This window comes from Colletotrichum siamense (assembly GCF_013390195.1).
Source record: "Colletotrichum siamense strain Cg363 chromosome Unknown KSG_Cg363_contig03, whole genome shotgun sequence".
Classification (NCBI taxonomy): domain Eukaryota; kingdom Fungi; phylum Ascomycota; class Sordariomycetes; order Glomerellales; family Glomerellaceae; genus Colletotrichum; species Colletotrichum siamense.
This window is the reverse complement of record NW_023501016.1, coordinates 251,393-264,566: the sequence shown is the minus strand read 5'-3', so window position 1 is coordinate 264,566 and position 13,174 is coordinate 251,393. Positions and strand designations below refer to the sequence as shown.

Below are 13,174 nucleotides of genomic sequence, written 5' to 3'. Positions count from 1 at the left end.
CGTTCCATTTGGCAGAGTACCGTAATGTCGCTCCGCTGGAAAGCAACTCATTCGCTGCGATAGTGGGGGGCTCCCGGCAATGGGTGACGGTCAGAGACATCACCCTTAACGATGACGACTTTGGGTTCATTGGTAAAGGTCTAGAAAGAACTGGGACTGTGAAGAAGGGATTGGTCGGCGGTGCATATTGTGGAATATTTCCATTGCGAGAGGCAGTGAGCTTTGCGACAGACTGGATGAGAGCCAATCGGTAAAGGATGCTATATAGAATGTGTCGATGGAACACTCTTAACACATGCGGTATGTAAACTCTAGTAAATACCTACAAGAAACAGGAAATAATAAATTTCAATCCATGGATCTATTTTGGACACGCGGTCAAATTCAGCCCATTGAAACATCGTTGTTAGTCTGTACTGAAGGGCGCAATGACATGTTCAAGGGCGTAACGACTGGTCGTTAAAACCGGATAGCCGGTCCGGATCACCTCGACGTGCCGGCCGGAGTTTATGGATTTCATCGGGTGAGATTAATAATCCTCGGAGACGTCTTCCGAGCAGATTAAAGGCATCGAATGGAAGCATTTTCGAGAAAGGCCCATAGAGTCAAATTCCAGCATCATGAACGGCAAAATTGACATAGCGCCCAGGAAATTGCGGCCTCTGGGTAAGCACTGTCTACCTAAAGGCCGAGCGTAGTAGAAGGCAAAGTAATTCAGTTGACACCTGCAGGCCTGTTGGAGCGATACTCGACAGTCAGAAGCCACCTCGGAATCTACAACAACGTCTGCGTCACTGCAGTCTATAGATGTTCCTACAACGGAGATCTTCTGCAGGCTCTATGGTGGGCTATTGGCGACGTGGTTGCCCAGCACCCGATCTTGAGTGCGGCACCCGTTGATATCGATACCAAAGATCCTCGGTTCATCTCTCTGCCAATTACCGAACCCGAGCAAGTCATTCAGTTGAGAAAATCGCAGACGGTCGTCACCGACCCTCAGTTTGAAGCTGAACTACAAATGACGCTAGAAAAGCAACACAATACGCCGTTTGAGCACGGCGTGAACCCACAGCCCTTCTGGAGACTAGAGGTTCTGGATGACCGGACCAACTCTGGAAGTTTCGTGGCTTGTCTATGCTTTCACCACTCACTGATGGACACCAAGAGTGCCCTAATCTTTCATGAAGACCTAGAGAAAGCTCTGAATCAGTCGTCTATAACGACCCATTCGAAAGATGCGCTGCTTCCCTCACTGGAGGCCGTCTATGATCTGCCGGCTTCAGAAGCCTTCGTTCAGCAGGCATCGATCTACAACGAGTCGCCAGCCAACGTCTGGAGCGGTGCAGTGCAGAAACTTCCAGTGAGAACCCGTGTCAGGCTGGTTTGGGTCTCGGGAGAAGTTGCCGACAGCTTCAGAAAATACTGCAAGGAACAGAAGGCATCTGTAACGGCTGGTATGATGGCCCTCCTCGCAGCAGCATTCTTCAAAGTTCTTCCCGACGACTATGATACGTTGCAGGGCGATTGTGCCGTATCCCTGCGCCACCTGATGCCGGAACCCATCAGCGACAGATCCCTAGGTTGTTACGTTGGATCCTTCAGCGAACAATATTCCCGGAGCGCGGATCCGGCGTCGGTGTGGTCCGACGCTAGACGGACAAAATCGACGATTGATGAGGTTACGAAAAGACGTGGAGCGGATATGCCTGTCGGGTATCTACGTCACGTCGCCGATGACATGCCGGGATGGTTATCCGGAAAGCTGGGGAAGAAGCGGGCCGCTGCGTGGGAACTAAGCAATGTCGGGGTTGTCGGCTACGCTGGAAAAGTGACCGAGACTGAGTTCAAAATGGAGCGGATGCTGTTCAGTCAAAGTTCCAGTGCAACCTCTGGGGCTATCAAGGTGAGCGTTGTGACGGGGAGAGACGGGCAACTCGGGTTTGCTCTCTCGTGGCAGGAGGGCATTGTGGAGAAGCGTCTGGCTGAAGAGTTGGTCTCTACGTTTAGAGAGTCTTTACTAGCACTAGTATCTGAGGGCGGTCGCTGAAAAGACTAGATTCGATACTATGCTCATTGCATCTACTGTATCAGCCAATCATCTTCCAAGGTACGATCAGCAACTTTGAAGTTAGCCGGCGCCACAACCGGCTAGACGTCGACTATCACTTCAATGAACCGGCCCGGTTCTCCAAGACAGATTCCCGGTCCGACACAGCACAATGAGGTCTGTTGCTGACTCATGCGGACACAGGTTCAACCGCTAGTTGTTAAACCGGGAGCCAAGTGGTTGGTGAAGGCATTCTTATATGCTATGTTCAAAATATGTCCAAAGAATATCCGGCATCAAATTATGTACACCAGTTTAAAGACCGAAGAACTTCATGTCATCGTCACCCCGGATAGGGACAGTGTGTCCAACACCGACAGCCCAGACACCGGTGAGGTGGTCGCCAAAGACATCTGTGCGGTAGTTGGCGATGGGCGTGTTCGCAGACGAAGTGACGGGCTTGTCGGGGTTGTAGCCAAAGACGCCGGACCACTGCTTGATAGTCTCCTGGTAGTTCTTGGCGTTAAGCGTGGTGTCGACGCTGCCGTGGTAGATCTGCATGCGGGGGCGGGACCCGGTGTAGCCGGGGTAGGCGTCGGTGACCCATTTTGCCCAGGCGGCGGGCGTGGCAATGGAGTTACCCTGGGAACAGGTGCTGTTCCAGCCGTTGACGGTGCCGGTGTAGAAGCAGCCGGCCGGGACACCGTTGTAGACGATGCCGGCAGCAAAGACATCGGGGTAGGTGGCGGCAAGGACGTTCTGACAAGGTTAGCAAAGCACGACACTATTGACAGGTTGCGGTCAACTTACGGTCATCATGGCACCGGACGAAGAGCCAGTAACGAAGACCTTGGACTTGTTGCCGTTGTACTTGTTAAGAGTGTACGAAACCATGTTCGCAATGGAGTTGCTGTTAGCTCCGCCATTGTGAGTGAGGGTCGCCTTGGACGAGACATCCCAACAAGTTCCCGAGTAGGGCGACTCGGGGTAGATGACAATGAAGCCCTTGGAGTCGGCGAGAGTCTTGTAAGGGCTGTTGTTGTAGTAAGCCTGAGCGGTGCCGGTGCAGTAGTGAATAGCGACGACAACAGCAGGGTTCGTGGCGACTTTGTCGGGGACGTAGATGTACATCTTGACGCCGCTGGGGTTGGAGCCGAAGTCGGTGACCTGCTGCAGCGAAGCAGCGCTGGCGGCGCTGGCCAGGCCGAAGAAGGAAAGAATGTTGCTGAACTTCATGGCTGATTTGATTGGATCGCAAACTGCTTGACAAAATGCTGATCGTCCAGTTCCCACTTGTCAAACTCGACTTGGCTTCTGGGTATTTATGGTCCCGCGAGGATCAAAAACGAAGCTGATCAGACAATCGCCCTGTTGTGCCGCACCATGCAACTTTTGTAGACTTCCCTTCAGCCGCTCATAGACGACGTCAGGGGTCGCAAGTCGTTTGTGTAAAACCCGGTCATCTCGGTCCCCCACATCCAGGGTCGTCTTGGAAAGGGGGGCAACCACCAAAAGAGTCGAATTGGGCAGGGGGAATAAGAATTTAGCCGGAAGAATTGGCCACTCTTCGTCCGAAGGGAGCAACCCGCAGGAACGGGTTCATCTGGAAAAAAAGCTTCTTCGGCACTTGCGGAAGCCTCCGAACAGAACCTGGTATGGTCTCAACTTTAGATGCCGAGAGCCGCTGCTTAGCGTGGCTGCATGGTTCCTTTTGCGAGAGAGAGTCCGGGGGTTGCCTTGCACTTTTGCGGTGGTTGCGCATTGCCGATCTGCTGGATAATCTGGCTTGCCGGCAACACCAGCCACGGAACATGCTCCCATGCTTGGCGCATTGAACCGGGAATCCCAGGCCAAAGCAGTGAGTTTTGGGACATAATTGATGTGGCAAAACCTAGGCTGAAGCTTGAGCCACGGGGTTGATGTTTATAATTCCCCCAATCCCAACGGTTCGTTGACGTGACAATAATTTGGATAAGGGTATAATCGACTGGCGCACTATTTCTCCGCGATTCATCGCGATGCCAATCATCCGGGGTATCCGGAGTCGGAGCTGCGTACCACGCGGACATCCTTTCAGCCGCCTGCCTACAATGCGCAATCGTCAACCGTACGGCGACGCAATACCCGAGGGCTTTCGCATGCCGTTCCTACGATTCCATGTGTCCAACTTGTCGGTGTCTAGGAGGCGATCGGTCGTTCAGGGAGCGGGCGGCATCCAGAACACGGGAGCGCCCTCGAAGTTCGAAAATGTGGCGAAGGCCTGCCGATTCATCAGCACATGGATTTTAGAATGCGCGAAGGTAGCGATATACCGAAGAGTCTAGATCTAACCAATCCGTAGTCTCCCAGCCTGCCAGAAAGTTGGTCATGCCTTCGAAGCCCTGTGTCTGGAACACCGCGCCCATGTCGCCCGATTGTGCCACGCCAAGTGCCGAAGGGTCGTCAACTTGCATCGGATCCGCTGCCTGTCCACTCTCAGCCTGTTCAGAGGTCGCGCCTTGTTCTGGCCCCCGTTGTCTGGCTTCAGGCCCCTTGGCCTCTTCTCGCAACTCCTCCAAGATGACGCTATACCGCCTGCTCGGGCTGTCGGACGTCGTGGCTTTCGCCAGGTGGTTTTGGCATCGGTCCGCGAGCTCGAAGAGTCCTTTGTCCTCGTCGTCTCCTACTCTTTGTATCTTCCAGACATAAACCACAGCAAGAGCGCAAAAAGTGACGTAGGGCGTCCACCAAAACGCATGGAACAGAGTCCCGTCGCTGGCCATCGCGTCGACTGTCTCGAGTGCGGTCTTGGCGGCGTTGATACATTCCTCTACACTATCGTCGAGCGCAGACGGTTGGCTATCGCCTCGCGAGGTCGTCGTGCCGAGAAGGAAAGGACGGTTGGCGTGCATGATGGCGTGACAGTATGCCAGCTTCAGTGCGGTGTTTTGTCGCCTAAAGGATGGGATCAAAGACATTGGGCGGACGGTGCCGAGGTGATGCGGTAGAGATTCGCGCCACCCGTGAAGAGCGCGTCCGTATCGGTGAGCGGCCAAGAGACGATCGTGTTTCGGTATTGGTTTGATCGAGTACACCTCGCGCGAAATTCCGTCAATCAGCTGGGCAAGCTTTGCATGGAAGATGAGCGATTCAACGTGGCAGTCCATTTCGGGTTCGTCGCTCGATCTGCCCTGGGGAGTCATGTCTTCGTCATTGACGCAGTCGGGGAAGTCCTGATCAATGTCTTCGTCATGATACATTCTCGGACGACCAAACACGACCGCGAGGTACTTGTCGATGGTGTAGGCCACCCAAAAGGTTCTCTTCCGACATTGCGACGTAATGTAGTCGACGGGAGGGGCCTGGCCGTTGCTGGCTCTTTTGCGACTTGCTTTGCGATGCAGACCCAACGCCGACACAATAGGAAGTACACTGCCAAATGTGTACCAAGCCTGATTCATGCGTGACGTCTGCAACAGGTACAAAGTCTGCAGTAGACGCGCCTGGGCGGATTCAAGCTTTGGAAGGCCTGTTTCCTGGTCCGTTAAGCCTGTGGCTCGGCAGAAATAGGAATCGCTGCGTCGTAGTTCGGAAGCCTCGTCTGGTGACGGCTCGGTGCCCCTTACCTTGATTTTGCGCAGAGTGACGATGGCAAGGATGGTCAAGACAATCGACGCTTTAGCGTGGCCAATGTCACGGTGTAACGGCACATTGTCTAGCGCGTTTGTTAATAGGACATTAAACCATTCAACCACGTAGCCCTGGTGCAGACAGCGGTAGGTCACCACGCAAACGTCAAAATAGAAGCGCATCATTTCCAGGCCGACTGATCGTTCGGGAAGAGGATGACTCTCGTGGGTTGCTGATGCAAAGGGCTTGTCGCCTGCCCTTGTCATGGTCTGGTGCTGTTCGTTTGTACTAGAAACATGGGGAACGACGCCACCAGCTAGTCTCTGAGATGACAAACGTTTCCATGCGCGGTGGAGGAAGGTTAAGCTTGACGTGGTGTCGAAGTACTGCCCCTCGATCTCGGCGATCTCGACCTCTGGCGACGCCCTCGACACTGGCTGGAGGACGCTCTCCTCGACGGCTGGCGAAGATTCAAGGGTAATGGGCTGCTGCGAAGGCCTTGCTCGAGGCGTACCGGTAGCGACAGGACTGCGGCGTGTGAGCTTTCTTTGCGCAGTGCGTGTGCGCATAAGCAAGAAGAGCACTTACAATTGCGCCTGGTAGGATGCTGGCACTAACCTGGCGTCAGTCGTTGGGGTCGCAACTTCAACTCCAGCTGATGGAGCCGGCGGCGGGGTCGGGGGTCTCCCGCGACGGTAGCTCGCATCGTAGATGCAGGCGAGACGCTTCTTGGTGCAAACGTCGCAGGGGATGGTGCCGGAACACTTCAGCTTTTTGGCCTTGCAGTAGTCGCATGCGCGGCTGACTTTGTGGCTCCGCCGGCGGTTTGCGGCGGAAGCTACGGCGGAAGAAGGTAGAACTGGAGACACGGACGGACCCGACTCCGACTCTTCGCGGAGGTAATGGCCGGAGGAGGGTCTTTCGGGTAGTGGGCGCGACCTCCGGGAGGAGTCCGACGGCTCGGGGGAGGGGCCCGTACTTGGACGACCTTCAGGCAGGGTGCGCTTCTTGCGGGATGATTCCGGGGGTTCAGACAGGGTCAGGCCGTCGTCAGGACGTCCCTCCGGCAGTGGGCGCTTTCTCCGGGATGGCTCCGAGGCCTGGGACTCTGACTTGCCATCGTCATCCGCGGGTCGACCTTCGGGGAGTGGGCGTTTCTTCCGCGGAGGTGGCTCCGTTGGGGTGCCGCTCGAGGGCGACGGCTGAGAGACGTTGGACGACGGGGTGGGCGCGGCGCTGATGGATCCAGCTGGTTCTCGGGTACGGGCATCGGGGGGCGCGGTGGATGGTGTTTGTTGTGTTGTTGGTGTAGGCGGATCGGGGTTGTCTGCCATGATACTCTGGACGGTCATGGAAATCCGACCCTCCGACGCGTTTGCTGACATGAGTGCGGTGCGGTATCCACTGAGTCAAGTCCGTCTTGTCCCGGGATGGATGACCGCGTCAGGTGTCGCACAGGTGTCAGTCCAACGGGGAGTGTCGGACGGCTTTCTTTCTCTCTCTGTTTTTTCTCTCTTGTCGGTCCCTCACGCTTCCTCTCCCCACGCCGACAACTTGTGTGGGTCGAGAGTATCGTCACCAATGCTCTCCAGAAAAAGGGCGGCTTCCTTAGATGCGATTCATAGTTGCCGAGGCCTAGTGAGGAAGCGAAAACGAGGAGCAAGAAATTGGAAACGGGCGTGCGCGACGCGGTGCTACGTCGGGGGGCAGAACTTTTGATGTGAAGCCTGCAGCGATGGGTTCGATTCGGAAAAGCAACAAAACGCCAGGGAGGCTAGGTTTGGTTTGGTTTGGTGGTGGTGTGTGAATGGAGTGAAGGACTAACTAAAGAAGAGAGAGACTCCACCGCGGAAGCCACGGCGGGACAGCCACTCGGCAGCACAGCAGCAGCACCAGCAGCAGCAAAAAGAGAAGATTTCTGTGCAGCAAAGCCACTTCTCGATTAGCCTTGGACCGATGTGGTAAAAGGGGGTGGAGGTGGCTGATGATCGGTTGAGTTGGATCGATTAGCTAATCGAGATCCAAGGATTCAAGGATGCGAGACGAGACGCGGCGCCGGAACTGGGGGGCTTCGGCTGGAGATCGCGGCCGAAAGACTTTCTGTGTGAGTGTGAGTATGAGTGTGTGTGTATGTGTCTGTCCCTTTTCTCTTCTGCTTTCTTTCCCTCTTTTCTGTACGGATACGAGTGTATGTCGGGCATGTAATAGGTACAGAGTACAAGAGTACAGAAGTACAGACAAATACATGAAAAGACGGGAAAAGAGTCAGGTCGCAGACTCGACTTGGCCCCCGTCCTAGGGGGAGACAGCTACTTTTACGCGGCAAAACGACCCCTTTCACCCGTCGCACATACACCTGGACCCCGGACAACCTACAGCCCAACCCGCCGAGCAGCAGGAATAAAGCTCCCGTCCTGTCTCAACACGGCAAAGACGCAGCTCTCGGGTCTAACCCTCTACCTGTGCATGCCCGCAACAACAACAAAAAGGCAGTGCGGGGTGTGTCTTGCTTCTCTACCTACATACTAGCTCTCGCTCTCTGCTCTGGCTCTGGCTCTAGCTCTGTCCCCTCTGGCTTGAACTCTCAACCTTGCTGCCCTACAGTGAGTCCGAGCACAGAGTTGGATTCCGACATCCTCCTCTCGCTTCACATGCCTCACATCCAGGTTGTGGCTTCTTCCGTACCGGCTGGGACCAATTGGATTTGTTTCCGGCCATCTGCGATCGACTTAGCCACGTGTGGAAGCTGCTTACCATCTGATTGTGTAAGTTCGTCTTGCAGCTTAGAAAACGCCCTGACATGTCTGGGCCTGGGCTGGGCCTCTGGGACACAATTAACAGTAAAACCCAAACAGGCAGAGAGAGACAAAGTGCCCGTTGTGTCGGTAGCGGCGTCCCGTGTGTCTCGGTATCATATCTCGGCTCGGTGTTTGACCACGGCTTTGCATATCTTCTGCCCGCCTGCGAAGGGGGAGGCACAATTATCCATGGATACCCACAAGAGTTGTGCAAGTCTCGGGTTCACTAACCGTAAACAACACAGGTCTTCCCGGCCCTTGAAAACCAAGCCCCTCACAGCAGCCAATGACAAATACCTCGGTATTGATTGCTGCTCTCTCTTGAACGTGCCACCGTGAGGACCGCGGCACGTAAATTAATTAGCTGTCAAATTCTCTCTCGACTGAAGCTCTGATCCCTGCTGCACATCGCTGCACAAAAAGACAAACCGGTAGCTGAAAAGAAAAAGTCCCGCAAAACCTTCATCAGGCACACCTACCGACACCTCACACACCACCACCACTCCACCATACGCGAGTCTGGCGGCGGCACATGAACCACCCCGCAGATCAACGCGCAAACTCACTGATGATGACTGATGCTCGCAATCCTGTCAAAACCTCAGAAAGGTCAAAACGCCGCCCGGATAGTAGATCTGCCCATCGGACGATCGGACGGACGGACCATCTCTCCTAAATCCGGGAATCCTTCGCAGTAGTGCCCGCTCTCCTCCGTGACATCCGCCCGGTCCCTGTCCGCTCGCCCCTCTAGCCACGGACGGCGGCTCAGAGAATTGCACCGCGTCGTTGCAACCGTTCGACCGTCTCCCCAGCTTTTGACCCGCTAAGAGCTCTGCCGCCTCAATCATCTCAATTCGTGGTGCCGCCTTCTCTGCCGTTGCTGCCCTCGGAAACTCTGTTCCTGGGTCCTGACGTCAATCTTGCGACATTTGGCACGGTCCAGTCGCCCAAATCTCCGACCTGCCAGATCGATATATATCAGACGGGGAACCCCATGACTCTACCTTGACTCGTCCAATAGTGCAATCCGGCAACGCTTTTCCATTTCATAGCATCATACAATAATTATCAGCCATGTCGCTCGAAGTTTTCCATCTGGGCCTGTCTCAATCCGAGAGGATTGTGTGGTTGTTGGAGGTGAGTAGTCCGATGAGCGGTCTGCGCGCATTGCGACCTTACCCAAACTAACCCCGCATAGGAGCTGCAAGTCCCCTACAAACTGAACATCTATGAGAGAGATCCCAAGTCTGGACTGGCGCCACAAGGCTTGAAGGATGTTGTAAGTCTCGCGAGCGTCAGGTGATGCTACACATCAATGATCATCGATTGACCCCGCGCAGAACCCCGCTGGCACCGCGCCCTACTTCCGCGACAGCACCGTCTCACCGCCAGTCGAAATATCGGAATCGGGCGCCACAGTCGAGTACATCCTGACTGTGCATGGCCAGCCCAAGGTCGGCTCCGGCGCGCCCAGACTGAGCCGAACCCCCGACGACAAGGACTATGCGGCTTACCTCGAGTGGTTCCATTTCGCCAACGGCTCCCTCCAGGCTGCGATCGGTCGCGGCATGACCCTTCTGTTCGCTGGCGCATACGACACGCCCTTCGGACAGCGATGTGACCAGAAGATCCAAGCCAGCCTGAAGTTGATGGATGACCGGCTGGCGAACAACAAGTGGTTGGCGGGCGAGAACCTTAGCGCTGCGGACATCATGACGGTCTTCAGTATTACAACCATGCGTGGTTTCTATCCTGTGCTGGACCTGTCTCCGTACAAGAACATTCTCAGGTACCTGAAGGATGTTGCTGAGCGTCCTGCCTACCGCAAGGCTTTGGAGAAGGGTGACAAGGGCATGGAGCCGATGATTGGTCCCAAGGCCAAGCCTTTCATGCAATTCGAATCCTTCAGCGCATTCTTCAAGGACTTGCAATAGACTAGAGTCTTAGAACATACCAGCACTTACAAATACGTCAAGCAGTCTCAACTCAACCTCATATCGAAACCGATTGAACATCCCACTTGATGGCGAAACAAAAAGGACTCGATACACCTGGGGAAGATTGTGTCGACATGCGCCTCGGTGGTCAAAAAGATATTCACTTGACCAGCCTGGGGGTCGAACTCAGAATCTCCTGATGTCATGATTAATCGTAGTCAGACGCCTTGCCATTGGGCCAACCGGCCGTGATGTGTGAATTGTGTCTCCACCGAGGTGGATGCTGACAGCCGCCAGCCGGAGCCGACTTGAGAACTCGGACCGCTCGTGCGCGGACGGCTTTGCGGACCTAAACTTAGGATGAAGGTCTACGTTGAAACGTCTTACAGGATAAGACATCTTCCGCTTTCCTTATAGTAAGCAATCAAACAAAGAAAGTGCCATTCAGGGCACGGTCTGGCGGTATCTGGTCTTTGAGTCAGGGCGCAATCGAGGCTAACCACTAGGTAGATTTACTAGCGATCAAGGGCAAGCCACCGGGAGCGATGATATTAATTAAAGAAAAAAAAGACACAGAATCCATTTTAGCCAACACCCAATGCTCACAGAGCATACTTGAAGAGCGGGCTCTTTTCTCCCATGCGATCAAGTTCCTCGTCGGAATGTCTTTGTCTGACTTCGTCTTCAGTCATGAGCTCCTTCTTCTTGTTCCTCCTATATAACAATGCCTCCAACGTGATGACCGCAATTATTCCTGCCGACGCGAATCCGAATGAAGTCCCATACCCGGTCGGATACCTCGGAGCCTCCTTGTCCATGTAGATATAGCTACCGATGAGGCCACCAATGTTGCCGACACAGACGAGAAAGCCGATGCTGATTGCTCGCTTGGTAGGACTCGGGGTGTTGGCGACGTTCCAGGCGTTGACTCCTGGAAGAATGGGGTACATTCTGAACGCATTGCTGTTAGTTCCTTCCTGCTTATACTTGATTTTTTTCATGTGCATGTGACGTACCCGAAGCACGCTAGGCAAATGGCAAAGTAGTTCAGAGCAATGTTGTCCTTAATGTCCTCGCTCTTAGTAAATAGGATGGTGAACGCAACAACCAGGAGCAATTGCGGGCCGAGGATGAACGGCATTCGCCAAGAATATTTGTCCGCAAAAACTGAAAACAGGTACGCGGATATAGCACCCACAGCATACGGCGGGATCGTCAACAGCTGAGCGTTGGCAGATGTGAAGCCCATGTTCTTGATAATCTGAGGCATCGTAAACTTAAGTGCGTAATTTGGAACAGCCTAAACTTGAGAGTTAGTGAAGTCCAACAGTGGTGCTTGGGGTCTCCTGAGTCGTTGTACTGACGTTCGACCAGTTGGCCAAGACTAGGAGATAAATCTTCCAGTCTGTCAACACGGAGAGAAATGCATGCTTATCGAAGTGATGGTCTCGGAATTCGTTGGGTCGCACAACCCGCCGGGCTTGTTGTCGTAGTTCCAGAAAGCGGATTTCTTCGGGTTCGAGCCATTTGGAGAGGGCAGGAGAATCCACAAGAAAGAAGAAACACATGACACCTATCAGGACCGTAGCTAACCCTTCGAGGATGAAGATCTTGTTTTGTCAGATGATTTGTACGGCCTGGAAGGATGAAACCAACCTACCCATCTCCAGCCCTCGTATCCGCCCACTCCATCCATCTTGGCAATTGCAAACGCCAGGAGACCTGAAAATGCCCCTCCAGACGCGGCAGAGGTGTAGAGAATAGCGATGCGGGTTTGTGTCTCGTTGGGGAGGTACCATTTGGAGATGATCAGGATCGCACCAGGGAGGAAACCGGCTCTGGAATGTTTCGTCAGTTTTGACGAGATATTTTCAGTTCACATTTACATACTCGAACAGACCGAGGAAAATCCTCACGGCAACCAAGCCCCCAAAGTTTTGGACAACTCCATTGCACGTCATGACAATACCCCAACAAATAACGATTCCGCCAATGTAGAGAGATGGTCTCTTGAACATGTGCAGCACCATATTACTGGGGACTTCGGCCAAGACAAACGGGATGAAGAAGACGGACAACGCGATGTTGTAATCGACTCCCGTCATATGGAGACTGTCAAGGAGGCCTTCGATCTTGGCATTTCCAATGTTGGTCTTGTCCAAATAGGCCATAAGGTAGAGGAGGACAAGCATTGGAACTAGTCGAAACTAGGGATTCAATATTCGTCAGTAATAGGTAGGCAGAGAGAGAGGAGAAGTCGGGTCGAGACTCACATCAACTTTGCGGACAGCCTTCTTCTTCCTTTCCTCCGGGAAATTGGCGAGGAAGTCTGCATCCTCAGGGCTCATGCCGCTGTTTTGTTGGAACTCATTATGGGCAACAGAGTCCTTCTCTTGAGCAACGTGCTCGACGTCGGAGCGGTCAGACGATGCTCGTACAGCCGTCATGTTGACGGCTTCAAAAGCAAAAGGAATTGTTCAAAGAGTAGAATATCCTCTAGGCAAGCTAAAGAGAATGACCGAAACACCACCTTGTGTACGGCAGGAGGCAACTTGGCAAGAGGGAATGTTGAAGTGTGTCTTCTTTATAGCCAGAAGACACCTCAACAACTTGTCTGGGGGAGATTTCCTGGGGAAAGGGGATTGGTCTGCTCAGAATGCTCCGAGCTGAGCTGGAGTTGCGGGGATCAACAAGGAGGAATCTGGGGAAATATTCTTGGCGCCGGCGTCCTCCGCACAAGAGGACTCGGATAAAAATTCTGTTAGTCCCTCTAGCGTAAGACC

At 53.9% G+C, this 13,174-nt stretch overlaps 5 protein-coding genes across 5 annotated transcripts; 2 read left to right on the top strand and 3 right to left on the bottom strand.

The window, feature by feature from the left end:
• Positions 1-620: 620 nt before the first annotated feature.
• On the top strand, positions 621-2,271 carry FCK4-0 (putative alcohol acetyltransferase FCK4; the record flags this gene model as incomplete). The annotated part of the gene is made up of 4 exons (XM_036635884.1): positions 621-666; positions 732-1,903; positions 1,958-1,989; positions 2,265-2,271. The coding sequence occupies 4 exons, from the start codon at positions 621-623 to the stop codon at positions 2,269-2,271; spliced, it is 1,257 nt and encodes a 418-aa protein (XP_036498322.1).
• Positions 2,272-2,362: 91 nt separating this feature from the next.
• axeA-3 (putative acetylxylan esterase A) lies at positions 2,363-3,283 on the bottom strand (the record flags this gene model as incomplete). The annotated part of the gene is made up of 2 exons (XM_036635883.1): positions 2,363-2,806; positions 2,858-3,283. 2 exons carry the CDS (start codon positions 3,281-3,283, stop codon positions 2,363-2,365), a joined length of 870 nt encoding a protein of 289 aa, XP_036498623.1.
• A 961-nt stretch (positions 3,284-4,244) lies between these two features.
• On the bottom strand, positions 4,245-7,041 carry ASG1-6 (Activator of stress genes protein 1; the record flags this gene model as incomplete). Its single annotated transcript, XM_036635882.1, has 3 exons — positions 4,245-4,307; positions 4,360-6,184; positions 6,245-7,041. 3 exons carry the CDS (start codon positions 7,039-7,041, stop codon positions 4,245-4,247), a joined length of 2,685 nt encoding a protein of 894 aa, XP_036498252.1.
• A 2,487-nt stretch (positions 7,042-9,528) lies between these two features.
• gst3 (Glutathione S-transferase 3) lies at positions 9,529-10,388 on the top strand (the record flags this gene model as incomplete). Its single annotated transcript, XM_036635881.1, has 3 exons — positions 9,529-9,591; positions 9,653-9,733; positions 9,795-10,388. 3 exons carry the CDS (start codon positions 9,529-9,531, stop codon positions 10,386-10,388), a joined length of 738 nt encoding a protein of 245 aa, XP_036498253.1.
• A 605-nt stretch (positions 10,389-10,993) lies between these two features.
• Positions 10,994-12,838, bottom strand: CGCS363_v004031 (putative transporter; the record flags this gene model as incomplete). Its single annotated transcript, XM_036635880.1, has 6 exons — positions 10,994-11,342; positions 11,408-11,691; positions 11,756-12,001; positions 12,052-12,229; positions 12,282-12,598; positions 12,665-12,838. 6 exons carry the CDS (start codon positions 12,836-12,838, stop codon positions 10,994-10,996), a joined length of 1,548 nt encoding a protein of 515 aa, XP_036498608.1.
• Positions 12,839-13,174: the final 336 nt, after the last annotated feature.